Here is a 26,639-nt window from a genome sequence, read left to right as displayed (position 1 = left end):
TCGGGCTTACAATCTAAAAAGACATGACACAGAAGGAGAAGGGAGCGGTGGAGGGAAAGGGTAAGAGGTCCAGCAGTTCCTCTCTACCTGCGAGGCATGGACCAAGGCAGATGAACTAGAGGGAGGGCTTGGCTTCAAAATGGAAGGTTAATCTTCATCCAGGGAAAATACATACTCTCAAGTAGGATAATACATATACAATACATAGCAATACAGGAAATGGTTCGATAAACCATTCTAGATCATTAATCACCTTTGTCAGCATCACTGATCATGGCCTCATTTGCCTGGGCACACTCTTTTGGCCAAACGTTAATGTTGCTTTGCCATGTGTATCCCTGTTTTCATCTTAAATGTCCAAAGGAAAATCATTGAGGAGAAAAAGTGCACAGGGATCAGGCTGTTTCTCTTATGGAAAGTTCAGTGCTGAAAATAGGTGCATGAATGAGGATTTTTATGTAGCTGCCTATGCTTCCCAATTTTTGTATTGTTCATTTATTACCTTTTTATACCACCCTGCTAGAATAGCTCACATGTGGAATTCTAGTATTGTTTTTGGAACCACTTCTGGGTCCCAATCTTCTTGGCCAAGGCTTTATTGGCAACCAGCTGAACCTGCAATTCTACAAAAGTGTTTTGTTAGATGCAGGTATATCTATTCAACTTAGCTTCTGAGCATAATTTTTTCATGTGCTCTGCTCAAATTAAAATCCTTAGGAACTTGACAAATACTTTGCCATTAAATCATTATTGTTTTTATTTGCTGCAAATAAAGATTTCAGTTAAATGTTCCACCTGCACCTAAGAGGACTAAATGGAGAAGAAAAGGAGGTCATGTCTACTTACCTTTAATAGTTATGAAATTTGGCCATTGCAGTTTGTCACTGAGAGATTAAAAATGAGTTCACTAGTTCTCTTTTATGACGTTCCTAAGGATAGATGGGCTGCTTTGCTTGGCATCTGGTCATTCTAACCGTAGCTGAGACACTAGGGAGAAAATGTTGTTGTTGTTGTTTTGTTGTGTGCTTTCAAGTCATTTCCTACTTATGGCAACCTAAAGGTGAACCTATCATGGGGTTTTCTTGGCAAGTTTCTTCAGAGAGGGGTTTGCCACTGCCATCCTCTGAGGCCGAGAGAGTGTGACATGTCCAAGGTCACCCAGTGGGTCTCTACAGCTAAACAGGGATTTGAACGCTGGTCTCCAGAATCATAGTACAAAGCTCAAACCACTACACCATGCTGGCTCTCAGAAAATATTATTTGCAACAAATAACCTCTTATCACCCTAGCTTCACATATGTAAATGTATTAATTAAAGGAAGAAATACAACACGAACATACAAGATTTTCCATATAAGAGCTGAAAAGCATCTCAGTAAGGGGGGATACAGACCGGCCCTTTGTGCCAGCCTGTGAGTGGAGTCACAGTATAGTGTCCACATGCTCAATGCCATGACCTCACCCCATGGTACTATTTTGGTGTGCACCCATTTACACAGTGTGCACCATGATGCCACAGTGGCACAGCGGCCAAACAGTGCAGCATGGAAGAGGCATCACCATGGCACGCCAGTGTGCCTAGGACGCCCCTTCCAGGGTGGTGAAAAGAAGCTTCTTTTTGCAGCTTCTTTTTGTGTCCTTTGGAGGCTCCGGCACGCAGTTGCCGCAGCCCCAATCTGGGTTGAAAAGGGGTGGCTGCATGCTGCCCGTCTGTATAGCCCCTGAGTGACAGAGCAAAATTCCCACTTTAGAATGAATGGACTTCAAGAAAAGCTATTTGGGTCTCTTTTCACAGCTTGCTCAAAATTCATCTTGCTCTTCCATTGTCCAGACCCCTCTCCTTTGCATGTCACACTTTCAACTTCTAAGTCCCAGCTGTGTTTTTTATGACTCCAGTCTCAGGAAATCTCATTATAGTCCACAGCAGTTCGCAGTTTATGTCATTGCTAATCACAGCAACTGTGATTTAAATGAGCTTTCCCTGCAAAGAATGCTGTAAGCTACTATTTCAAGGGCAATTAAAAGCAAATTAATAAATAAAAGCTCTTTAGTGTGTTTTGAAGTTTGTTTTATGTTATTTATAAAGTAAATGCAGAGATGGGGTGAGTGCAAGGGGAAATTAGCAGCTGGGAAATCATCCATATCCCCTCCCCCTAGACCAATTTTCCTTTGCTAGTGACCTTATCCTTAACAATAGGACACATTTATTATATTCCCCTTGTTAGGCTCTGGAATAGCATGCAAGCCTATCATTTCTAGGAAATTATCACAAAGGATGACAGACACTGAATCACTGACCCTCTCACCTGTTAATTCTTCCTTATGGAATCTGTTAATCCCGCCTTCTGATATAATGTTTACATAATCTTGACAGGCAGTGACTTAGAAAACCAAATTTACTCAGGTAATGTATAGTTTCACACTAAATGTGCCCGAAACACTTCCAAAGCTATTCATTGCAGTGGGAAAGCAGATGTCATGGGCATGCCATTTTATGCAAAAATCTTACTATGCAATGACTGGGATTGCTTCCTCTTTTGATAAATTATTTACCTAGAATTTCTGTCTTCTACCACTTAATTTTATTTACTCTGCTTTTAAGTCAATACTAATCTTAACTTCATTAACAGGTTGCAATTTTCCCCTAAAGGCAGTTTACAATAGTGTGTGTCATGACCTCTTTTCAGACATGACCCACTTATGGCTGCTCGCTGTTGTAAACTGTCTTCCATGGTTGTAAACTGTCATCCATGGTTCATTCAGTGCCATATCATTACTATCAGGGTATTCTAGGAATGGGGAGGGTCAGAGAAGGATATGTGTATATTTGTGTCCATTTGAAAATGCTAAGCAGTGGGCTTACTAGGGAGTTTTTTGCACAAGGGGAAAAAGACGACTTACCTTTCCCAGTTTGAATCCTCTTCTGGGATACAGTCAGATATTCTCACACCAAAGGAACTCCAAATTCGCTACCGATGCTGCCAGCCAAGGGGAGCCAGGCTGCAGCCTGGCTCCCAGGCATGCTTCGGCAGCCATTTTTCAAAGCCAGGAGCTTTTCACTCAGCCAGCAGCATCGGCTGTGAATTTTGAGTTCCTTTGATGTGATAATAACTGGCTGCATCCTGGAAGAGGATTCAAACCAGGAAAGATAAGAAGGATTTGTTTTGCTGTGCAAAAAACTCCTAGGGCAGGACCATTCTAAGGCTAAAACCTGAGACCTCTTTGTAATGTCTCAAGAGGCAGGTGCTGGTGGTTTTACAAAGGAGGTGTTATCAAGGGAGACAGTTTGCAATGCCAAGGAGCATGTTGCATTAAACATCAATTACAAGGGTTGCTGGATCTCAAAACCTGGGCCTGGGCTCTAGTTTTTGTGAGTTTTCTTCAGTCAAGAGACAAAGATGCAAATTGTCTAGTTTGTGGGGGAAAGACCCAAGTAGGTTTGGGCCCATAACTTTCACATTCAGTTCTGTTGGTGGATCTTGAGGTCACAGTAAAAACAATGTAGACCTTGGAAATCTAAAGCCCACCTACCATTAGTATACACAATAGGTGTATACACACCAGCTGCCAATAAGCAGATGCCCATCAAAGATCAAGTACCTATCTTCGGTTTAAGTTTCTTCCTTCCTAAATTTAACACTACCTTACCTTTGCAAAGTATATTATGTTTTACAGAAAGGAGATATTCAGGAAGTGTATTAGTCCACTGGCTATTCATTTAAGGACAAGATCTCATCTCATTCTATTCCATTCATCATTCTGCTAGCTACTTGAACAGACTCCAGCATTAACCCTTTGGAATGCCAGTCCCCTGTCATGTTGTATAAAAGCAACTTGGAGGCCCACACCATCAATTATTAAATAATTCCGATTTCACTGAAACAGATATGTAATTGCAGCCTGTTTTTATATAAATCTGTGTCTTTAAATTAAACATTTATGCCGAATATACAATAGACAGAAAAACATGGGGATATGTCCAACTCTAATGAAAGTTTAATTGTAATGTGACAGTGTTAAGTTTACAGTAAGTGCAGAGTGGAGATAGAAAAGAGACAGCGCTTCCTGCTATTTAAGCCTAAGTTCAGAACACTTTTATCTAGGCATTTGTATAAAAAAGAATGTGCCAGAGAGTGGATGTCTATATGTTGGAGGCTTGACTTCTAATATTTACTTAGCACAGTTTTCTGCAGCATACAAATGGACAAGGAGACATTGAGTGATCCATGCAGCTTGAAACAAATGGAACTAGAAGAGATAACCAGCAAAATATCAGATCTAGACAAGTGGAGGAAGATCTTTAGTCTTCATGGGTAAGGGCTCCTCTGTTCATGCTTCTTATGTGTACCAATAATTAAATCACTTGAAATGCTACAGTCCTATGGAAATGACCATAGGAATTTAGTTATGTTTGAATAAAAGTGCATAGAATTAGAAAGCCCATATTATGCTCCTGTCATTATGTATGGTAGTGATGTTGTTTGATGTGACACTGTACTTTGTTTTGGTTTTTTCCCTTTGCTTGTTTTGTAAGCTGTTCCTTTGTTTGATTGGCATTCCTAGCTGCTTCAGCTGTATGTTTTTTTCCCTTCTTTCCATTCAGGTTGGAAATCAGTCATACTACACATCAGGTAATTCTTCCCTATATTTTTATATGTTGTGATTTTGTCAGTTGTCAAAACCAATTGCTTTTCACAAGATTATTTCTGTAAGAAAGTAAGCAAACTCTAAAAATTAAGCTTAATTGAAGATCTATTCATATATATCCTTTTCGCCATCCAACTTTTCAATATATTTCAGAGGCAGTCTCATAATACAATTCTCTGTACAATACAAGGCAAGCAGTAGTTTTTAGGGGGGGAAATCAAAAATCACTTCTTTATCAATGTTCAAATCCATGAACAAGTATAAAATAAATACACTGAGATATTTATTTCCATAAAACTTTAAACTGTTCTTTGCAGTCTATACAAGGCTGCTACAATATATAATTAGGCTTACCTTTTTAAAAAGAGATTTTAGCATGGCCTGATGTACAAAAAGCTTTCTGATCCACATAGTGCTTCTCTGGATGGGGCAAATGTGCTGGGAGGTTGTAGTATTTGTTTCTGCAGTTCTTAGGATTTTTTTAATATTAAATATCCAAATAATGTTTCTCTTGTCCTGAACTATTCCAATTCCCAGCATCAACTGCAACATTTTTTCCACCCTTGCATAAATTTCTTTTTAAGACCATTATATATTTGAACAACAACAACAAACCACTCCTTTTCCTCTCCTTCTTCCTTTCTGTCTTTCTTCCTAATTTTTTTAGAGTTATAGTGCATCAGAGCATCAGTGAAAATGAACTTTTGCACTATAATGCTATAAATGAAAAAATGATTTTGTCCTTCAAACTATCAGACCACCTCAGCAAACCATACAGGGTTTTTTAAAAAAAAAAAAAAACTTTGAAAGAACCCTAGTGCAGATCCAAAAAAATGGCTCCAAACATCCCTCTAAAAATTTGAATGAGTGCCCATGGAGGTGACAACAAGCAGCAAAGCCCATCAACAGCCATGGAGCAATAGGTGAGGACCCATGTTTCTTTAGACTACTGTGGAAGAGCCCTTAATCTATATATTCCAGAGCCTAGAAATTCACTTATTTATTAGACTAGAACTCTCAGAATTCCCTAGTGGCTGGAAGAATCTGGGAGACACAGTAAAAAAAGAAAAGTATAATGGTTCTATGTTTTGCTCCTTGCCTAGAAACGTTTCATCGTTTTAGGAGGATAACAAACGGGGGAAATCCTGTGCAAAAACAGGGGTTTAGGGGGGGGGGGGGGAATCCACAAAAGTTGAGTTAACACACATTTAACAATGACGTGTGAAAATCAACCCACTTTTGCAGGTTTTTTTCTACCTTTTGAATCCTGTTTTTGCATGGGATTTTCCCCTTGTAATAAATTCCCTAATTTCATGGGCACATAGACCACTCTATTTGCATGTTTTGTAAACCAAAAACTATAGAATCAAAAAAGGTGAATGCTATCTTGGAGGTCATCCACTCTGACCCCCTACACAGTTCAGAATCAACAACCTAGAATTCAACTACAGCATGCTTGACAGTTGAGCATACAACTTCTGCTCTATATCTCTAGCCAAAGAGCTGGCTGCCATACTCAAGGCACTGTGCCACTCTCAAACAGATGATAAAGAGAATGGACATTATCAGACAAGGTAAATTGGAAGTATAATCCAATGGCAATCTGAATACAATGATGGGGCTTAACGTTATTGCGTGATAGACTACCACAAGCAATTTCAGGCAATGGGAAGTCAGTCTGAACGCAATCATGGGGTTTCACGTTATTGCATGAGAGGTGATCACATTTTGGGCAATGGCAAGCTATTTTCAGGCCATGGGAAGTCAGTTCGAATGCAATTCGAATTCACGCAAATTCGCTGAACTTGCGAATTCACATGAATGCATTCTGGCCCCACTTTCTTTTCATTCGAAATTAAGAGAAATTCCTCCCATGTGATAAACTCCAATATTTCTCCCAAAGTGTAGCCAAAATCTGCTTCCATATGCTTTCTACCCACTGATTCTAGTATTGTCCCCCAGAGCAACAGAGAACATGATAGGTCAGAGAAGGAGCCCTGGTGGCGCAGTGGGTAAATGCCTGTACTGCAGCCATTCACTCGAAACCAGAAGGTTGCGAGTTCAAGACCAGCAAAAGGGCCCAAGCTCGACTCAGGCTTGCATCCTTCCGAGGTCGCTAAAATGAGTACCCAGACTGTTGGGGGCAAATTAGCTTACTTGCTGATTGGCTTGCTTGCTGTTCACCGCTATGATCTTTAGAGTAGCGGTATATAAATAAAAAACAAACAAACAAAAAAACAAATGCCTGTTCCATCTTTTGCACAACATCCATTCAATTGCTTTAAAACATTTTGTCTTCTATATTATGTCTTCCCTTAATCTTCACCAGGCTTAGACATATGCATCTTCTTAAACCTTTCTGCAAAGAACTCACATAGACCTTTTGAGAACATGCAAAGACTTGTCGTTATGTATCAGGGTTTCTTTTATCCCCATCACCCTTCATTTGTTTCCTCTCAAAGCAAGAACTACATACCCTCCAACTGTCTCAGTTTGGCAGGGCCAGTCTTGATCAATTCTCTGTCTCCACTCTTTCAGCTGCTTTTAAAGTTGCCCAGTTAAGCTTATTTTAATGGCTGCAAACTGAGTTCAAAATGCAAAAGAAGTCCAGACGTAATTAATGCAATGAGGGGAGAAGAGAGGATAGGATGCAATTTTGTCCTTCCTTGTCCCCAGCAAAAGCAAACTGCTGCAGCTTCTAGCATGTGTCTTCTTCATCTTTAATGACTTTTACCATCTTGACAACACTCTGACGTGACTTGGCCACATACATCCCGGGTTCTGTCTATGAAATGTTGGAGGCTATGGGACTGTTGCCTCAGAATCCACTTCTAGAATCTTTAAAAAAAATTCATCTTCAGATGAAGTTATTACAGTTAAAACAATATATGTGCAAAAAGTTATATTTTTTTAAAAAGTTAAATAATAATAATAATAATAATAATATTTATTTTTACCCCGCTCTTCAGCCAAGACTATCAGAATGGCTTACAATTTGTTAATTAGACATTTCCCTGCCCTCAGGCTTACAATCTAAAGAGACAAGACATAAAAGGAGAAGGGAATGGCAGTAGGGAAGGGGGAAAGTCCAGCAGAACTGCTCTCCCTCGGAGGCCTGTTGGAGCTGGCTTGCCTTTCTCTCCTTCCAGATGGTGGATGAAGGGAGGGCCTTCTTCTTTTCAGGCAAGACCTGTTGGAGCTGCCTTGCCTTCCTCTCCCTCAAGATGGTGGATGAAGGGAGGGCTTTCTTCTTTTCAGGCAATAGAGAATCATATTAAAATATTTCAAACAGCACTAAATACATATAAAGAATGAGAGACTTATGCAGCACAAGCCATTAAAAGGCCCTTTTGCCATACCTAGTTAGACCAAAGGCCTGTTTAAATAAAAAGCTTTTTGCCTGCCAGGAAAAAAAAAGATCATGGTGGGGAAGAAAACATGCCTCCATGGCCATTGAGAAGACACTGTTCTGCAACCTCATCAACTGTGCAGGTGATGGTGATAGGTCAGAGAGAAAGCCCTCCCAAGAGTATCTTAACATCTGGGCACACTGGTATTTACCTTAGAGGTTTGATTTAAGAATGTTGAGAGCTTTCAAGATGCCTCCTGAACAATGTCTCCCAGTATAGGATTGCTAAATGAAAAAGTCTTGGTCATAGCCAGTGTGGTATAGTGGTCTGACTTGAACTAAGACTCTATAGTGGGCAAAGTGTAGCCCTCCAGATACTGTTGGACTAAAACTCCTAGCAGCACTAGCCAATAGAGCAAATGATGAAGAATGCTTGAAATTGCAGTTCAACAACATCAGGAAGGCCATACTTTCCCTATTAATCTCCAGTTAAAAATACAGACACAAAGATTGCTGAAATACTGGCAACCTTATCTCACTGTGTGTGGGTGTGTATGTGTGTGTGTTGGGGGAAGTTAGTTTAAATTAATCTGCCTTCTGTGTGCAAAGTAGGAGGTTATTGCATGGAGAAAAAGACCCAAAATAGATTCGGAATTGCAAACTCAAAAGTGGTATTATCACACATAAAATTGTCACCACTGCTGCCAGGTGACTACAGCTCCCATTTTTGCAAAGCAGCCAGCTGAGCGCAGCTGGAACCCGGGTTGTAGTCACGTGGTGGCAGCAATTTTACATGTGATAATACCCAATTTTGAGTTTGCAATCCCAAATCTATTTTGGGCGGGTCTTTTTCTCCATGCGATAATCTCCGTAGTTTGCCTCATTAAGATATACCAACCATCTATTTAAACATAATTTGTTAGTATCAAGCAATGGCAACTTCCAAACCTTGGAAACAGTGTGTTTTGAATGGGTAGTTGTTCAATTATATTGAATTGTCAGGCAATTAAAAAGTAAACGGAAGAAATGTTGACAGAATGGATGAAAAGCCACTATGAACCTGTTTCAGAAACTGTGACAAAACAACATCCCATACATTATGTTAGAATTTGACCTACATTTTGTGTCACCCATGTACATCAACTACACCTCAAACATGTAAAATTATTACCCACTTGCAGGAGTTTTGTGTTTGTTTTTTACTAATCACAGACAGGATTTTATAATCAACCCAGAACATAGCAATCAGAAAGGATTTTTAAAAAAACAACATATGGGGAGAAAAAAAAGGAACCTTTCTATGTAGGCTAGGTTTTATATCTTTATTTCCAGTCTCTTCTTTAGATCTGTAGTTTTGACAAGAGCCATTTAATTTCTAAACCTGAACAAGAGCTTCTGTTCATGTTAAGCTGGGTGACTGAGCCAAGGCAGGTCTACTTTTCGAGTCTCACCTGTCACTAGGTAATTTCCCTGTGACGACTTTCATTCTATTGGTGAGCGATGGATAGGGGACCAAAGCTGCAACAGGTCAAAAGATGGGTTGATTCCAAGTTGAGTTACATAGAAATATTGCAAGAAGAAGTAAAGAAGAGTCAACTAGTAAGTAAGAAAAGTGTTTGCCTTTTTATGCCACAGAAATGAAGCCTGCCCTCCCTTTTTGTGTCAGGTGTGTGAGTTGGGAGGGTTTTCTTGGCTGATTAACTGTCTTATATAAAATCAATCAGTCAATCAATTATATGCCACAGTACAATAAATAGAATGTTAAATGAACAAGATGTTTGGCTCTGAAGTCACCTTGACAGCTCAGTCTTAAACATCTAGCTACGTTTTCTTGGCACTACTTTCAGTGGTCTTTTCTTCTGGGAAAAGGTACTAAAAGAACAGCTCTACTTCAAAAAGGATCAAATTATCAATTGTTAAACTGTTCTCTCAGCAAAGCTCCTAGTGCTCCTTGCCTTTAAATGTCAGTCTGACACTGTTTTAAGATTATGTATTGCTGTAGAAAAAAAGAAGAATTTATGTTCTTGACAAACCATTTTGAAACAACAATAAAAACCTTTATCTCTTTGCAGATGACAGATAAAACATATTGTTAAATATAAGATTTTTCTACAGGTTATTTTTTTTGGCTCAGGGAGAACACATATTATAAAAATAAATGAGAAAGGGGAAAACATGATAAGGACACGATTAGGAATATTGCTGTACTGCCTGGTTTCTATCTGTCTACCTATTTATATATTTTACTACAGAAGTGCCAAGACCACAAACTAGATGATGAGAAGGAAGACATAGCTGGGGCATCTCAAACTGCCAGCCCCCTAAAACAGAGCCGGTTTCCATCCAATATTATTTATTCAATCCCCAAAGCTCTCGTTGTCTCATCGAACCTCGGCGGACAGCCTATCACACTGGAAATGGCTGCGGTAAGCAGACCTTGTCAATTAAGTATGAGATGAAATTTAATCTTGCCAGAATTAAAGAGACACAGAAATCTTATCCAGGAGCACTATTGGAATCAGGCTCCAGTTTGCTGCACTTGTTAGAAGGAAGTAAAAAGGAATATAATGAGGAATGAGTTTGGACTTCAGAATGCATTTCAAGAATGCTAATGTTCCTTTGATACATACAACTGATATTACATTCCTTGTAGGGCAATAACAATACTGATGTGATGTGATACTGTGACTTGTTTAGTTCTAATCTATTGCTGCTTTTTATAGTCCTTGTAACTTCAGCAAATACCAAACATTCATTAAAAAATAGACTAATAAGATCAGAATGTGGGGAAAGTTACCTTTTTCATTGCAGTTCCCAAAATCTGCCAAGCATATGCCCAGTCCCCATGCTGGTTGGGCAGTTCTGGGAGTTCTGGTCCAAAAATGTAGATTTTCCAAGCTCTGGTAAATAGGATGGAAGAGGCATAGAAAGATCTGTGCATCTCAAACTAGAGGTAAAGCCATTAAATATGTAACTATGCTAATTGCAGACATTAGGTGTTGATGCAGTGCATCACAAACTTTCCCAAGCACTGGAAAAGAAGTCGGCTTGGGAAATATTGTTTCCCTGTGTTAGGACCAAAAGACATGACATGAAAGACCCATGATGAGATTTCCTGACTTTTAAAAAGTAATAATGGTAGGCTTTGCTTTTGAATATAGCAACAGCATTGCAAGCACAGGTATTTAATCTTTTGCATTGTTTCACTGACCTAAAACTGTAATTGGTTTTATTAGATGCTAGTACCCTATAATAACTAGCAATTTGGGGAAGTACAAGTAAGCAGGTATTCCCACAAACACCAAAATGGCTTATAATAGCTTTCAAAATGTTCTGGAAATGATATGGAGGGTAATAAATGCTTCCTTCCCCAGTGGTGTTTCTCCAAGGGCAACCTAACTCACTTTGCAGCTTGAGGGAATGAACAAGATGGTACTCTATCCTTCCAGACATTGACCTGACAAGCTGCAGCAACTTCAGGATTAGTGGCAGAACAAAATTCTCACCTCATCAGAGTATGGAAGTTCATATTCTAGACCAGTGGTCCCCAAACGGTGCTCTTTAAGGGATTTTGGACTTCAGCTCCCAGAATCACAGAGTATTGGCCAACATGGCTGAGGCTTCAAGGAGATGAAGTCCAAAAGGGCACAGTTTGGGGATCACTGTTCTAGACTATGCCTTTGTCAGGACTCTAACTTTTGTTGTTGTTGTTGTTTTGTTTTGCACAATGCTATTTATATGAGCAGCAGTGTAAGATTGATGATGATTATAATGATGATGATGATGATGATGATGATTGATAATGGTGACGATGATGACAACGGAGTGGACTGGAATAAAAATTGTTAATATGCATACACTTCATTTTAATAACCATTTATTTGTCAAATCACCTCTCAAAGCAATTGGTGCCTTTTGTGACAGTGAATTCTATTCGTTAATTATGTGTAGTGTGAAGATGCTGAGGATAATGTTTTGTCTGTTCTGGATTTTCTGTCAGTCAATTTAATTGGATGATCCCAATTCCTAGAATGAAAGCCAGGTTATGCAGAGAACTTATCTTTAAGCACACACTTTTCACATCTGCTTAAGGCAGCTGTAGAAAATATATCCCAAGCAATTTTCATTTAAAAAAAAATAAAATTCATTAAAAATATTAATGAATATTTTTGATAAGAGCAGGTCTGTGACACATTGGGGACCATAGCTATCTATGCAGTGTTCTTTTTGTTCAAGGATGGTAAGAACCTTCTCTCTAACCACTTCCTTGACACCATGCCCAGTTTTTGTAAACATCTATGGCCCAAAAGGCAAAGTTGATGCATGGTGAGTTATAACTCACAGTTATTTCTATTGGAGAATGTGACAGTAATGAATCTCAAAAGGTAATGAACTTGGCAAGACAAAAGCTGAACATCCAGACTCATACTCAGACACACACACGGTCTAGCAGACAAAGAAAGAATCTCACTCTTCTTTGTAAATCACATTAAAAGTTGTTTTATTAACAATATTTGTGTACAATCAAATTCATGGTCTAATGGAAGAGAGAGAGAACAGAAAATGATTGCAAGATAGAGTGATGCAGGAAGAGAGAAAATGTGCTAAAGCAAGCCTTGTTTAAGAAAGCAAACATGCAAATTAACAGTGAGTGAGGAACACAAAGTTGCTAACTTTAACAGTTTCTTCATGCATACACTAGAGAAAGGAGGAAACAATCCTGGTAAATAAGCAGGAGACAAAGGCTAGAAGCCTGCAATTGTTTGATGAAAAATACCATTGCCAGATGAAAAATACCATTGCACCTTTGGTTTCCAAGGAAATCTTAATGGGGAAGAGTATCTGTTGACATGTGAAGGCTGTAACTCATGTTCAGCTGTAGATTGGTAAACAAATCAACATATGCCAAAAGAGCTACAAGCCAGCAATCCAATTCTAAGGAGAATGAGCCCTGGATAAATGCTAAAACTTCTGAAACATGGTCAGACCTATCAGTTAGACAAATGGAGTGAAGATATAACATTACCTTTCTTTTTAAAGAAAAAAAATTAAATTTTATTCTTTCCATTTAAAGGAGCTACGAAGGATGTTGTTTGGAAGCACATTCCAAGTCTTCAGCTATGAATGGAAACGATCACACTTCAGATTCCATGATCCATATACAGACTTGGCCTACGCTTTAGAAACAGACAAGGTAACACTCCTCTAGTCAGGCAAATGTAAGTTTATCTTAAGTTTGGGATGTTCTGGCATTTGTTGCTATAGCTGGATATAGATATCCAAGCAATGTTGTCTGTTGCTGTGGGCTATTTTCTGGCAATTCCAGCATGAGCTGTAATATTTTATTCCTACCCTTGAATGGTTCGGGTTTTTTTTAATTCTGAGACATATTGGAACTAAACATCTCTTTCTTCTTTCTATCACTCTCTTTTTAGAGTTATTGTGCATAATTGCATCATGAAAAGGTCAGTTTTGTACTATAACTGTAAGATAAACTTTCTAAAAATTGCAAGACAAGCTGTGAGCAACTATGACTGGTACTTAATGCATAATGTTTAATGACATTACCAGGGGCCGTTCCTCAATCTCAGATTTGGGAAATTATCCTTCAGACCATAGAAACATCTCAGCAAATCATGTGGTAAAAGGGGAAAAAATGGAAGAGTGCTAATCCAGGTACAAGAAATCAAAAACGGTCCCCTAAAAAAATAAAGTGAGTGGATGCAGAGGTGGCAATGATTGGCAAAACCTGGCAAAACCAAAGAAGTTACATTGCAAAAGTTCACACTTCTTTAGGCCAGTCTGAAAGAACCCAGTGTCAGTCCTTTTAATACACATGTAAATAACAGGATTGTCAGTTCAGAATTGTCCCAGGCTTTGTGGTATTCAAGCCCAAATCTGAGACTTAAGAATGGCCCCTGATAATGTCATTAAGCATTATGCATTAAGTACCAGCCATAGTTGCTCACAGCTTGTCATTTAGACACACAGAAAGACTGAAAGAGAAAGAACCTATTTTACTGTTGGAAATTAAGACAGAAGCCTTAAGGGGCTGTTCCTAGATCAAGGTGAAATGTAGTGAGTTTTCTCTCTCACCTACTGAGGGACGTGTGACAAAGAACATTTAATATCATCTTCTGCCTTCTAGCCCGAAGGTGGATGCAGAGCACCGTGGTGGTGAATAAGCTCTGGTGCAACAAGGACTAAGAGGTATATAAGGCCCCCTAAAGAGTCTTTCTGAGACTCCAGCAATAAAGCAATTCAGCCTCTCAAATTGTAGCAAACTGTTCCTCTCCTAGCCAAGCTGAAAACTGCACACAGCCCTTTTCTCTTATCTGTAGCTGAACCCACCAAAGTTGGAAAATTTGCACCTTTGGCTGGAGATGACCCATAAAAGCTAGAGATTCAGGGCCAGGCCCTGATATCTGACAACCCTAATAAATACTTTTTCTGGATCCAGGTGCTCTGGGCTTGACTTCTCTTGCCAGAATATTCTGGGGTGCCCAAATTCTCCAAATCCCACCCTTACCTGCTGTATTTTGCTGTGGGTTTTCAGCTCTTACAGCTGCTTTCACACGTGGTCCCCATTCATTGCCTGGCTCGACTGTTGAGATCAGAACAAGGTGCCTAGCCATGTAATCAACAATGGTCTCCTCATTCTGACCTCGGAGTGACTCACATCCACAGTGGCAGTGCCAGGTGGTTCAAAGGGATCACAAGTGAAGGCAGTTGTCACTGCAAAGAGAGCCAAAACCCTGCAGCAAAAGGTGAGTTATTTAAATGCAGGGTATTTAATTGGGTGCATGTGTCGTGAAGACAGTCCACACCAGATTTGAAATTTGGGCCCTACGTCAGGTAAACAGGAGCCCAGGGGAATGAGCCCAGGGGAAATTCAGGGTGATTTGCCCATGTGGAAAAGCCCTGCCAGGCCGGCTATATACTTGGTGAATACACCTGGTGAGGACATGTAAGAGGGTCTCCCCAGTAGGTGTCCCAAGCTGGGGAGTCCTCTTCCACAGGAGGCTAGGCCACCCACCACTACCACCCTGCTCTCCTTCTGCTGATATGTAAGGACTTGTAGAAAGATCTTTTAACTGATGGCAGAGGCTGCTGTACTTTTCTTCATACTGTTATGTTTTTAATCAGCAGTGTTTTAAAAGAATACTTTGTTTAAACATTTAAAGCAGAACTTGAAGTTTCAGATGTGTTTTCCAAAGTCCCTATGTATAATATATGTTTGGGGGACTCCACGTCATCAGGGGCGTAGCCAAGGAGTGGATCTTGGAGTCCGGACCCTCCCCTTCCATTAGAAAAATGAATGGTGTGTGCTGCTGCACCGCCGCACCCAAGCCCCATTATAATGGTGGCACTTAGTCTGGACCCCCCCCCCTTCCTAAAATCCTGGCTACGTCCCTGACGTCATGCTTAAATTACACACTAACATAAGTAATCAGATGGCCTAATTGTCACAAGGCAATTCACAAGTGCTTTGTTGCAGGGAGGAGCAGTAGCAGTTCAGATGGCTGTTCAGGTGAACATCATTAAATTCTTATTGTTTATACGAAACCAAGAGGAAAATGTACACATTCAAAGGTAAGGAAGTATTTCTGAAGTTGAATGAAATGCTCATTCATACCCTTTTACGTGTGACTCTCCAAAATGTGGATTCCATCTTGTTTTTGTTCACCATAGGATACAATGGTACAATCTAGTTATATAGGACACCGTCACACTAACCTGTTGCCTAAGGTGACATGCACATGGAGAAGTAAGCCCAAACAAACTTTGGACTTACATGTTATCCCATTACCCCCTCTTCTTAGAACCAATGTGGAGTTTAATAACTTCCCCTTCTACATTTAATTAACTATAGTTTACCATTACTTCCAAGTGTCCTGATTTATCAAGGACAGTCCTTCTTAATTCTCTATTGTCTTACTTTTCCTGCTACTTTTTAAATGTTCCAGTTTCTCTCTCCTTCCCCCACTTTCCTCCTTTGATCTCAGCATATTTCAGCTGCTACACAATGAATTCAAAGTACAAAAGTTGTTTGCTCAGCAGAGGAGAGTTGGTTAGATTCAGAAATCAAATTCAGAAACTATGATTGACGTTAGCATGCTTGCAATAAACCATAGTTAGTGTTCACCACAGTTTCCCACTCCAAACAACACCAAAAACTTCAGCTAAACAGAAATGAAATAAAAAATGTGAAATACTTGGGTTTAGTGTGTTTTGCCCACAGTAGCTTGTGCACAGAACCACTGGACGCTGGCCAGGTGACACCATTACCTCCAACTGTTTCTAGAAACTGTAGTCCAAAACTGTAATGCTTCCAAAGTGTAGTCATGCCAGTGAAGCCATTGCCTTCCAAGGATATCGACCAATAATGGTGTCATTAGGGTTGGTGTCACCTCAGTGCAATAACTCATGCTGTCACCCAGATGCCACAGTTGCCAACCCCTTCTGAATCTGGCAAGGGTGCTGGGTGAGTGCGGAAAAGAGGTGACTCTTTTTCACCCTGCCAGAAGCCCTGCCAGACCTGGAAGGCAGCCTCTTCCCACTAGCTGCCACTGGTGAGGGTAGGTGCTGCCACCATCAAACAGCTCCTTCCAGTCTGGTAAGGGTGTTGACTAAGCAGAAAAGGGAAGCAATTATCTTTGCTTCCCAGCCTGCAGCCCTGGGAAACCTGGAAGGTAGCCTCTTTCCACTGGTGGTTGCTAGTGGGGTGGGCTGCTTCTGCTGGCCAGCAACCTCTTCTGGGTCTGGAAGGGCTGCTGGGCAAGTGGAAAAGAGCACTCCCCACCAGACCAGAAAGAGCCACTGAGTAGCAGTAGCAGCCCACCCACATCAACGGCAACAGCCAGTGGGTGGCAAAGTGACCCCAGGCTGGTGGCCAAGGAAGTCTTGGGATGCACAAAAGTGACTGCCCTATTGGGTGTTCACACCACCCTGAAGTGTCATCTAGTTCAGTGCACATCCCCATAGTTATTAAAGAGTTATTTAATGGCCTCTTGATGTGTCAATGTGGTTTCCATCACAGTCATTATCTGGTTTACATTGTAGTTTATGTGAAATTAGCCAAAAGGATCAAGAAAAGGCTCTTGCAGCAGCTTTGGCAGATATTCTGTGGACAGCAGGGGAATATCAGAAAGCTACTGTCTGTCTCGTTACCAGCGATACCTATTTTACTCCAAGCATAGATTACAAAGTGGATCACTTTACTGAAAGAGTGAGTAAAGAAAGCCATCTTTATTTATTTACTGAAAAACGGTTTTGGAAGGGAGGGAATATTTGGCTTGGTTCCCAAAGGAAGGAAACAGAACACTTTAGAAAGGCATGCAGTATTGTGTACATTGAGCCACAAATTCACCACTACAAGGCATGGTGATGGCTACCAATGTGAATGCCTTTAAAGAGTACCATCAGTGGTACTGTCAAATAACAATTGCTAGTTGTAACAAAAGGATGCTTTCTCCAGGTTAGAGCTAAGAAATATATTATTTATTAGGTCTAACAAATTTGTTAGAGTGAGCAAATATGTTAATACCAGATGTATATTTTGCTGGAAGGATTACTGTTCCCCTTTCTTTCTTCTGGGGCTGCCAGATACATCTAGTTAACTACTATGGGAAACAGGATGCTTCTCTGATCTGGCAAAACTTTTCCTCTGTTCCTTACCTGTCGTTGGTGTCCATCCCGCTTCCTAATTTTTTTATGTGATCGAGGTTCAAAGTATGGTACCCAGAAAGCAGGATGGAGATTTGTGGCTTGTCAGGTCCAGGCAGTGAGTGAACAGGAAAAGCAACAGCTGCTCATAGAATTCTTAATGTTTATTTGTAGGTCCAGCTGTTTGACTTCTTTGAGAAAGACATAGCCCAGCAGTTTCTCTATGATCACATACACTGTGTAAGTGGATGCTATATAGTGCCGTTACAAATGTGTACTTGTTGCTTTTAGTTGTAACTAAAGGAAGAATTGCACATAGTAACTCATAAGTAAGTATGGGGTGGATATACTGGGGGTACAAAATTAGGGCATTGTCCTTAAAATAAGACTTCTGCCCCCATTAAATTTTCCTTCACTCCCCAAATTTACAGCATTGCACCAAGTTCGATGCTGAAAAATCTTCACATCTACTTCTTTGTGTGTTCATATTCCACTGGTAACTTTGCCTGCCCCTTTTCTTCAGCTGTCTAAACTGTATTTCTAAATGCTCAACTGAAGTCTAAAGTTACTGAAGTGCTAGAAATTTGGGACAATACCCTCATATTGCCTCTCCCCCAATAGCTTCACCCGATACCAGTGTTTCTGGTGAGACAAAAGTGTGCATAAGATTGCAGCCTTACTATTATTCAGTCGTGTTATAAAATCGATCTGTATTAAATTCTGATCTATTTTTTTGGCTAGTAAACTTATCATGTATTCGACACATTGCTCCCTCCCTAGCTACAGTGAGATCAACAGGACAGAAGCAATATATGTCTGTCAACATAACCCCAAGTAACATTTATCATTCTTTTTTTTTTAATCAGCTGAAATGTGAAGGAAGTCATGGAGTGATCTTATTTCTATATAGTTTACTTTTCTCAAGAACATTTGAAAGGTAAATAAAATGTGTGAGCTTTTAATTTGCTCAGAAGGCCTTCTACTGTGGTTCCCATTGTGTGGGATGTTCTATTGAAATCAGGGAGGCTGTGTTTCCATCCACAACTGAAGACCTGTCTGTTTATCCAGATGTTTTCCAGTTCCCTTTCCTAACTGTTAACTCTATAGTCACCTCTGGTTTTAATGAAAAGTTTTATTGATTTTGTTGGTGCTGGTGTGTGCCTTCAAGTTGTTTCTGACTTATGGCAACCCTAAGGCCATATCGTGTTTTTTTTTCTTGGGAGCTTTGTATTTTTATTATTTTATCCTTTTACCTACTGTTTTATCATATCTGTATTTACTGTGAATCGATTTGAGATTTTTTAAAAAATAATGAAAAGCAGCTGTCCCTCTGTTTCTGCGGGGATCCGTTCCGGACCCCCTCCCACCACAAAAATGGAAAATTGCTTATATTCAAGCGCCATTGGCTTGAATGGAGGCAAGCCTAGTCGGGAATTCACAGGCGCACGCTGCAGGAGTGTGCCCCATTTTGTCCGCCTCCATTTGCTGCCCGCAAATGAGCAAGAGACGTGGACTTCAAGTCCATGAAAATGGAGGGGCGACTGTATATATAAATGTGGTTTGAACATTGGACTTCAACTCTAGAGATCAAGATTCAATTCCTGCTTTGCTAGGAAAACCCACTGGGTGACGTTAGCTGACTTACACACTCTCGGCCCCCAAAAAACCCATGAAGCCTTAGGTTTGCCATAAGTTAAAGAAAAAAAAGACTTAAAGGCACATAATAACATATGTATAAATGTTTCCAAATAACTAAATAATTTAGTAACATAAATCTAGATTGAATAATAATCTAGAGTTAATAATTTAGTCACTGAAATTTAAATTTAAGTTAAGCATGATGGTTGAGATGGTAGGAGATTCAGTGCAATACGGTAGCCAGGGGGGATCATATGGGGATAGGGCCTTGGGTCCTGCATGAGGAGAAAGTAAAGATAGAAAAATAAATAAATCACTCCAAATTTTCTTTCTTCAGATGATGATAGTGATAATGATGGTGGATAATGCACTGATGTTAAAATTCCATTTTAAATAATTGGAGTTTCTTTGGTTTTCTTTGGATAGGCTTCAAAAAGACCTAGACTTCACTACAACACATCTATTACAATGCAGGCTTGGAAACTTCATCTGTCGACAAGTAGGTTTGTATGTGTGACATCTGTTTTATGTAAACATTTTTCTTAAGTATATGTTGCTGGTTTTGCTCCGTTATTAATCAGTCATGATAACTGAGGAAACATTCAAAGAAACCACCAGATTTCAGATATGTGCAGCAAGCAAATGCATTACACAGATCTCCTGTGTAATCTGAGTGATCTGCACAATTATGACTTTACTGTATGTTAATATCTATGCAAATCCTACAAGAAGTTAAAGTTCAAATAAATAATACAAGAGAAGTTAAGGTAGTATTCAGGGATCTCATTGCACACTAAGGCTACTCCCCTTCTTGGCCATGTGAGGACCAGATACAAAGGGTAGTAAATGACAGGCAATAAAATTTCAGCTCCATTAGCAACAGAAATCTAAAACCTTTGAGATCCAGGCTATATCTGTCCTGTGTGAGACTCAGAGGGTATTCCCACTTGCCTATAAAGCAGATCATGAAGCGAATTAAGAGGTGTCGTTCCCACTGATGCCTGAATTAGTTCCTCAATGCCCCGGAATCGTTTCCACTGCGATTCAATTCAAAATCAAATTATATCGTATAATTCGAATGAGATGCCTATAAACCGGTTTTTAAAAAAGTAGGTTATAACGTGGGTTATTTTTGAAAGTGGGGTACGATTCGCTGTATCCAAATGGTAACGACAAGGGTGTCTGATGCGGGAACCTGGAGATGGGAGGAGCAGCGCTCAAGGAGCTGGCCTGGGGGTGTCACCCTCTTTGTTTTCTTTCTGCATCGCCAGCGCCATTTTCTTCCAATCGCATAGCCTTTACCTCCCCTCTGCTCCTCATTCATAGACCGATGTGTGAGGAGAGCCATTGAACACAATTTTAACTATTCTTTTTTCTTTTTTCACCTCTGCCTGAGTGCCTGAGCAGCAGATGGGCTTTGCAGAACATCCCTGCTTGATCGCCCCCCAGACAGCCCAGGCAGCAATGGGGGAGGCAAAGGGACTTTGGGGAAAGGGGGCTCCTTCCAGAGGAACTATGGGATGGGCTTTGCAGGACATCCCTGCTTGATCGCCCCCCAAACAGCAATGGGGGAGGCAAAGTGATTTTGGGGAATGGAGAGCCTGGATGCCCAGGGATCTAAGGGGGGGATCGAGCCTTATCTTCTCTCTTCCCCAAAGATTCTGTCCCCAATGAAGCCTGCTGCCTTCTCCTCCTTGTTGCAATTTGCCAAGCCTCCTTCTAGTCTGGGGAGACACAACAGAAGAGCCTTGGATGCAGCCAATTTTCATTGGCTGCCCTAAAAATAAAAAAACCCTAGACTTGCGACGTCTGAAGCCTAGGCGCTTGATTGACAGCTTGTGAACACAAATGGGAATGGGGAGCAAGTTAATCCGCTTTAAAATAAAGCGATTTAAAATAAATGGGAACGAAAACAGGGTCTAAATGAATCGAGGTAATTTGCCCCTTTTGGTAATGAAAACGATGGAAAAAAATTCAAATTATTCCCGGAACATAATCCGAATCAGAATCATGCCAATATAATCCATTTTATCTGCCAAGTGGGAACACCCCCAAAATGCCTCTTTCTTGGGCAGAAAACACTGAACTTTTTGAAAAGTCTCGAAAATGTTATACAGTATCTGGAAAAACTTTTACGTTGCCAACTGTAGTCCAAATGAAAGAGTTTAACCTTTGTTGGAGTTAGAACTACAAAGAGTTAAGTTCTAGTCCATTACCTTCCTTTTGTTAAAGGTTTCCCTGTTGTTGATAAATTGAATATCTTAAAATCCAGGAAATATATTCAGAGATAGCTGTATTGTCCATGCCGAACAATACAACAGAATACAAAATCTACCCCTGAAACATGATACCTTTATTGGACCAACTCTCTCTCTCTCCCCCCCCCCCCCTCTCTCTCCGTGAGTGTGTGTGTGTGTGTGTGTGTGTGTGTGTGTAGAGTTTGGATTTTGTTGGGTGTTGCTGAATGGCCAACATGGCTACCCCTGAATATATTTCCTAGATTGAGGAAATGGAGCAGTGCTCTTCCTGAAAAATTAAATCCTCTCCTTCCCATGGCTACTTTGAAGTAAAACAACAACAACAATTAAAATGTATAAGTTCAGAATTTGAATCAGACCTATTTTGGCCTTCATTATCATTTGCTGAATGCTTATTCTTGAGCTCAGGTGGTGAACTGCTACCTGAAACTGTAATTTGGGTCTTTTTTAAAACCCTTCAGGCACTTCTAAACATCATTTTAACAGGCAGAGCTAGTCCACATGTGTTCAATGGGTTCCAAAAACTGGACACTGAAGGCAACGTGCAAAAGGTACTGCATGGAGTTTTGTCCCGTAGTGATGTGGGGTACTTACACTGGAGCAAGGAAGAGGTGGAACATTACAGAGTTCTACAGGTAAGATAAACATTTGGGTAGATTCTATTGGCTGGAGAAATCTGGGAGCTGTACTTAAATAATTTTTCTAAGTTTATGTTCTTACTCACTTAGAATAAAAGAGTAAAATCTGGTCAAGGATAGGGCATAGCAGAGAAAACATTTAGCAAGGATCTTCAACAAGGCCCTTGCATTTTCCAGTAAATAATTTTTTGTTGTTAAATTGTGCAGTTTTCATGATTACTTAGGTGTGTAGTAACTGTATGGGAAAACATATTTGCCATTTGCATTTGTACATTACACTAAGCAATAGCTAACATTGATCATGGTTTGTTGCTTTAGCCATGAATTGCTCTATGGTTAACAAACAAAATAACCTTATCAATTGCCGTTGCCGCCGGGCATTCCAATCGCGTCCTCCCTCCATTCCAGAGGGCGGGATTTCTGAGAACTGTTCTAAAGCATTCCCTTGTGCAGTAAAATACAGTTCTTAGCCCCATCCCGTTGCATACGCGGCCGTGCGCGCACACGTTTTGTAGTGCAATGGGCCCATTTTAGGGCCCATGCGATAAACTTCACAGTTTGGAGGTTGTCACTGAAACAAGGGAGTTTAGGATCTTGAAGATTCATAGCCTCCCCCATCTTCATGCCGGTAAATTGATGTGTTCTTCCCCTTCATCTCTACATAATGGAGTTTATCAGGCAAGGAAAATTGGAAGTATATTCCAATGGCAATCTGAAGGCAATCATGGGGTTTAATGTTATTGCATGATAACCCATTATACACAAATTCGGGCAATGGGAAGTCAGTCTGAATGCAATCATGGAGTTTCATGATTCCACGGCCCACACGCAAATTCAGGCAATGGCATGCTATTTGCTTACTTGCTGTTCACCGCTATGATCTTTGGAATAGCAGTATATAAATAAAACAAATTATTATTATTATTATTATTATTATTATTATTATTATTATTATTATTGGGCAATGGGAAGCCAGTTCAAACGCAATGAGAATTAATGTAATTTCGCTAAACTAGCGACTTTATGTGAATGCGTTCTAGCCCCACTTTCTTTTCATTCGAAATTAAGAGAAATCCCTCTGTTGTGATAAACTCCAATGAGGCAAACTGCTTAGGAGTCCACTGCTGTGCAAGGAGAATTTCTGCCTGTGGCCCTTCTTCTCCACCTTTGGAAAGAGGTTTGTAGTCAAAGCATCCAGTGACTGGAAACATGATTCCTCTCTTAGTGGCTACACCAGGGGTAGGCAACTTTTTTGAGCCGGGGACCGGGTTGCTGTCCCTCAAACAATTCGGGGGGCTGAAGCCGGGGGGTGGAGCTTCCACCCTCCGGGGGCAGGGCCGCATGCTGGGGGCAGAGCTTCCACCCTCCGGGGACGGAGCCGCATGCCGGGGTGGAGCTTCCTCCAAAGCCCCGCGGGGAGGAGGAGGCGTGTGCCCGCCCTCTCCTCCTCGGTCCCTTTCTGGCCAAACACCCCCAACCTGCATTCCAAAACACACACAAGAGCACATTTGTGCATTTCACGTGGCTTTACTTAACGTGGCCTCTTGCATATTTCAGAGGCTTATTCCATAACCAAACCCCTTGAGTTTAACACTTAGCATGGTTTAACATGGCTATGCATATTGAACATGTCAAGGTGGTTTCACCGTTCTTGCACCAAGTGTACTTCTCAGAAGTGTGTACTTGGTCAAGGGACTTTGGTTTTTCTTCACTGTGCTTGAGCTTGTAAAAAACAGAGCAATTTACATTGGCCTTGCCTCAGAGGTTTTCTGATATCAATATCACCATTAAAGAACCAAAAACACACAGAAAAGGCACTTTGGAAAGTCACACTCTCTTGGCTTCAGAAACAGTGCGTCCATGCCTCTCAAGCTGACTCATATCATCATCACCACCACCACCATGCTATCACTGTCAAAACAAGGGAGACTTGTTAGCATTAAAAGCACCCAAAACACAGTTTGGAAGGTGACACTCTCTCGGCTTAAGAAACAGTGCCTGCATGCCTCTCAAGCTGACTCATATCATCATCATCATCATCACCACACTATCACTGTCAAAACAAGGGAGACTTGTTAGCATTAAAAGCACCCAAAACACACTTTGGAAGGTGACACTCTCTTGGCTTAAGAAACAGTGCCTGCATGTCTCTCAAGCTTACTCATATCATCATCATCATCATCATCATCATCATCATCATCATCATCATCATCACACTATCATTGTCAAAGCAAAGGAGACTTGTTAGCATTAAAAGCACCCAAAATAAAAAAATTTAAAAACCTTGAGGCCTCTGGTCACTCACCACCTCTTCCTTCCTCCTCTTCCTCCTCCTCCTCCTTCTGCTCCCCCCTCCTCCTCTTCCTTCTCCTCTTCCTTCTTCTCTTCCCCCTCCTCCTCTTCCTCCTCCTCCTCCTCTTCCTTCTCCTCTTCCTCCTCCTCCTCCCCCCTCCTCCATGCGCCACGCGGCCTGGGGGCAGGGCGGAGGAGGCAGAGGAGAAGGAGGTGGGCGGCGCAGGCCTGCGCAGGGAGGCAGGAAGGGCAGCGCGGGCCCGTGCGGGGAGGCAGGGAGGGCGGCATGGGGCTTCCCCCTTTGCCTCCTCTGCCCCAGGCCGCGTGGCCCTCCTCTTCCTCCTCCGCACAGTGGAGGAGGAGGAGGGCCATGCGGCCTGGGGCAGAGGAGGAGGCGGCGGCGGCGGCAAGACTGGGCTGGGGCCGGTCCTGCCGCCTCCGCGGGCTGCTTCTGGCCCACGGGCCGGGGGTTGCCAACCCCTGGGCTACACCATAGAATGAGCACATATTCTCATAGCCATAGAAGGGACAATGCCACATATATCTATATCATCTGTATTGTATAGATATATATGGCAGTTATTTTCAGATCCTTATTTAATGTCAGAATTGAACAGTGCTACAAAAGCTACAAAAAAATGAAGAGTGCTTTCTGAAGTTGAAGAGTTTTAAAAGGCTGGCTTCAAAGCACATTTTTAAAAAGAAAAATCTTGTTTTATTACTTGAATGGGTAAGAATGACATCTTTTGTGCCCTAGGTTGGTAGTATGATGAAGACTCCTAAATTGCCTATATGGTTGTGTAATATCAATGGAATGTACAGTGTTCTTTTCAGCACTAACAGATTGCTCTTGTCTGACTGGAAAATGGAACATCTCTTTGACTTGTATTTTTATAATGGTCAGCCCTCACTGAAGAGAACTGTGCATCTGACAATAGGTAGGTGCTTACATTTGCTGCAAGAGGACTTTTCAATGAATTAACTTGTCTCTCCCTATCCCAGAATTATATGACCATGGAAGCCTTTTTTCACAAAATGATGCCTAAATCCATTTTTGCACATTTCCCCCATCTCCATAAACCATATAGAGGAAAACAGAGGAAAAGCTGCATTGATTTGAATTAACTTTCTGATTTTTGAACTGATTCTCATGTATTGTATTGACAATATCCAGAAGTGATGCATGCCACACTAAAAGGTGTTTTTAAGCAATCCCTAGATGAATCACACACATACAAAAAGCCCATGAATACAGCTCTGTCTGAGAGTGGAATGGAAAGAATGCTCCAGTGATTAGGGGCAATAACATTACTAAAAAATAAGTACATCCCTGGAGAAAATTCTGAAAGTATTGTCAGTAGGGTTGTAAGTGAACATGTGGATAATTCAATCATTTTAGACCATATAATCCATTAACATCTCTCTCTCTCTCTCTCTCTCTCTCTATCTCTTTGTGTCTCAGCATTCAATGTGTTAAGAAAATGAAAAAATTGAGTGCATCTTTTCTGAAAAGCATGTACAGTAAATGTGGATATGTGGGGCCCAAAATGTGGGTCTACAAAATCACATAATCACCCAACACATTGCCAGTTTTATTCTTATGATGAGTGGGGTGAGTGGCAATCAGATTGTTATGGCAAAGGTGCCCATATGGGGTGGGCAACTATGGAATGCTAAGTTCTCTGGAGACCTTGGAGGTCCTCACATACCCCACTGTATTCCCCTGCCCCAAAATTTAAGGATGTGCCCAAACACCCTTTACCATGGAGTTTATCACACATGGCTTTTGAACTGCTATAAAAGTTAGATAATAGTACCTTTGGTGCTATTTTATAAATGCTTAATAGCAATGCCATTTCCCTCTCATTACTGCTTCGTCCTGGAAGTGTGGTTAGTCCACACCCTGCAATGATGGAAAAACCTGTCAATAAACCCTAGTAAATTACTCTTGTAACATCAGTATGGGGTGCATGGAGTGTGGACTGTACCAGGTGACACCTCAGAGGGGGATGTCACCCGGTGCACTGGTGAGAAGCAATTACCATCTGGGTCTGGCAGCTCTGCTGGGCAGGTAGTAAAGCAAGTGGTCTCCCTCTCCTGCTCACCCAGCAGTTCCACCAGAGCTAGAAAAGGCTGTTGAAGAGAGGATGG

At 41.0% G+C, this 26,639-nt stretch overlaps 1 protein-coding gene across 1 annotated transcript in view; it reads left to right on the top strand.

Annotated features, from left to right (window-relative positions):
• MINDY4B (MINDY family member 4B) overlaps positions 1-26,639 on the top strand; it is a 30,200-nt gene that overhangs the window by 2,118 nt on the left and 1,443 nt on the right. The window contains exons 2-12 of the mRNA XM_042458528.1: positions 4,179-4,313; positions 4,604-4,631; positions 10,249-10,422; positions 13,071-13,190; positions 15,495-15,589; positions 17,060-17,225; positions 17,837-17,902; positions 18,529-18,599; positions 19,727-19,799; positions 22,020-22,193; positions 25,246-25,426. Of these exons, the coding sequence (XP_042314462.1) occupies positions 4,179-4,313; positions 4,604-4,631; positions 10,249-10,422; positions 13,071-13,190; positions 15,495-15,589; positions 17,060-17,225; positions 17,837-17,902; positions 18,529-18,599; positions 19,727-19,799; positions 22,020-22,193; positions 25,246-25,426 (1,283 nt within the window). The remainder of the gene's footprint in view (positions 1-4,178; positions 4,314-4,603; positions 4,632-10,248; positions 10,423-13,070; positions 13,191-15,494; positions 15,590-17,059; positions 17,226-17,836; positions 17,903-18,528; positions 18,600-19,726; positions 19,800-22,019; positions 22,194-25,245; positions 25,427-26,639) is intronic.

This window comes from Sceloporus undulatus, chromosome 3 (genome assembly GCF_019175285.1).
Source record: "Sceloporus undulatus isolate JIND9_A2432 ecotype Alabama chromosome 3, SceUnd_v1.1, whole genome shotgun sequence".
In the NCBI taxonomy this organism is placed as follows: Eukaryota; Metazoa; Chordata; class Lepidosauria; order Squamata; family Phrynosomatidae; genus Sceloporus; species Sceloporus undulatus.
The sequence above is the reverse complement of the archived record's forward strand: the minus strand, read 5'-3'. Positions and strand labels throughout refer to the sequence as shown.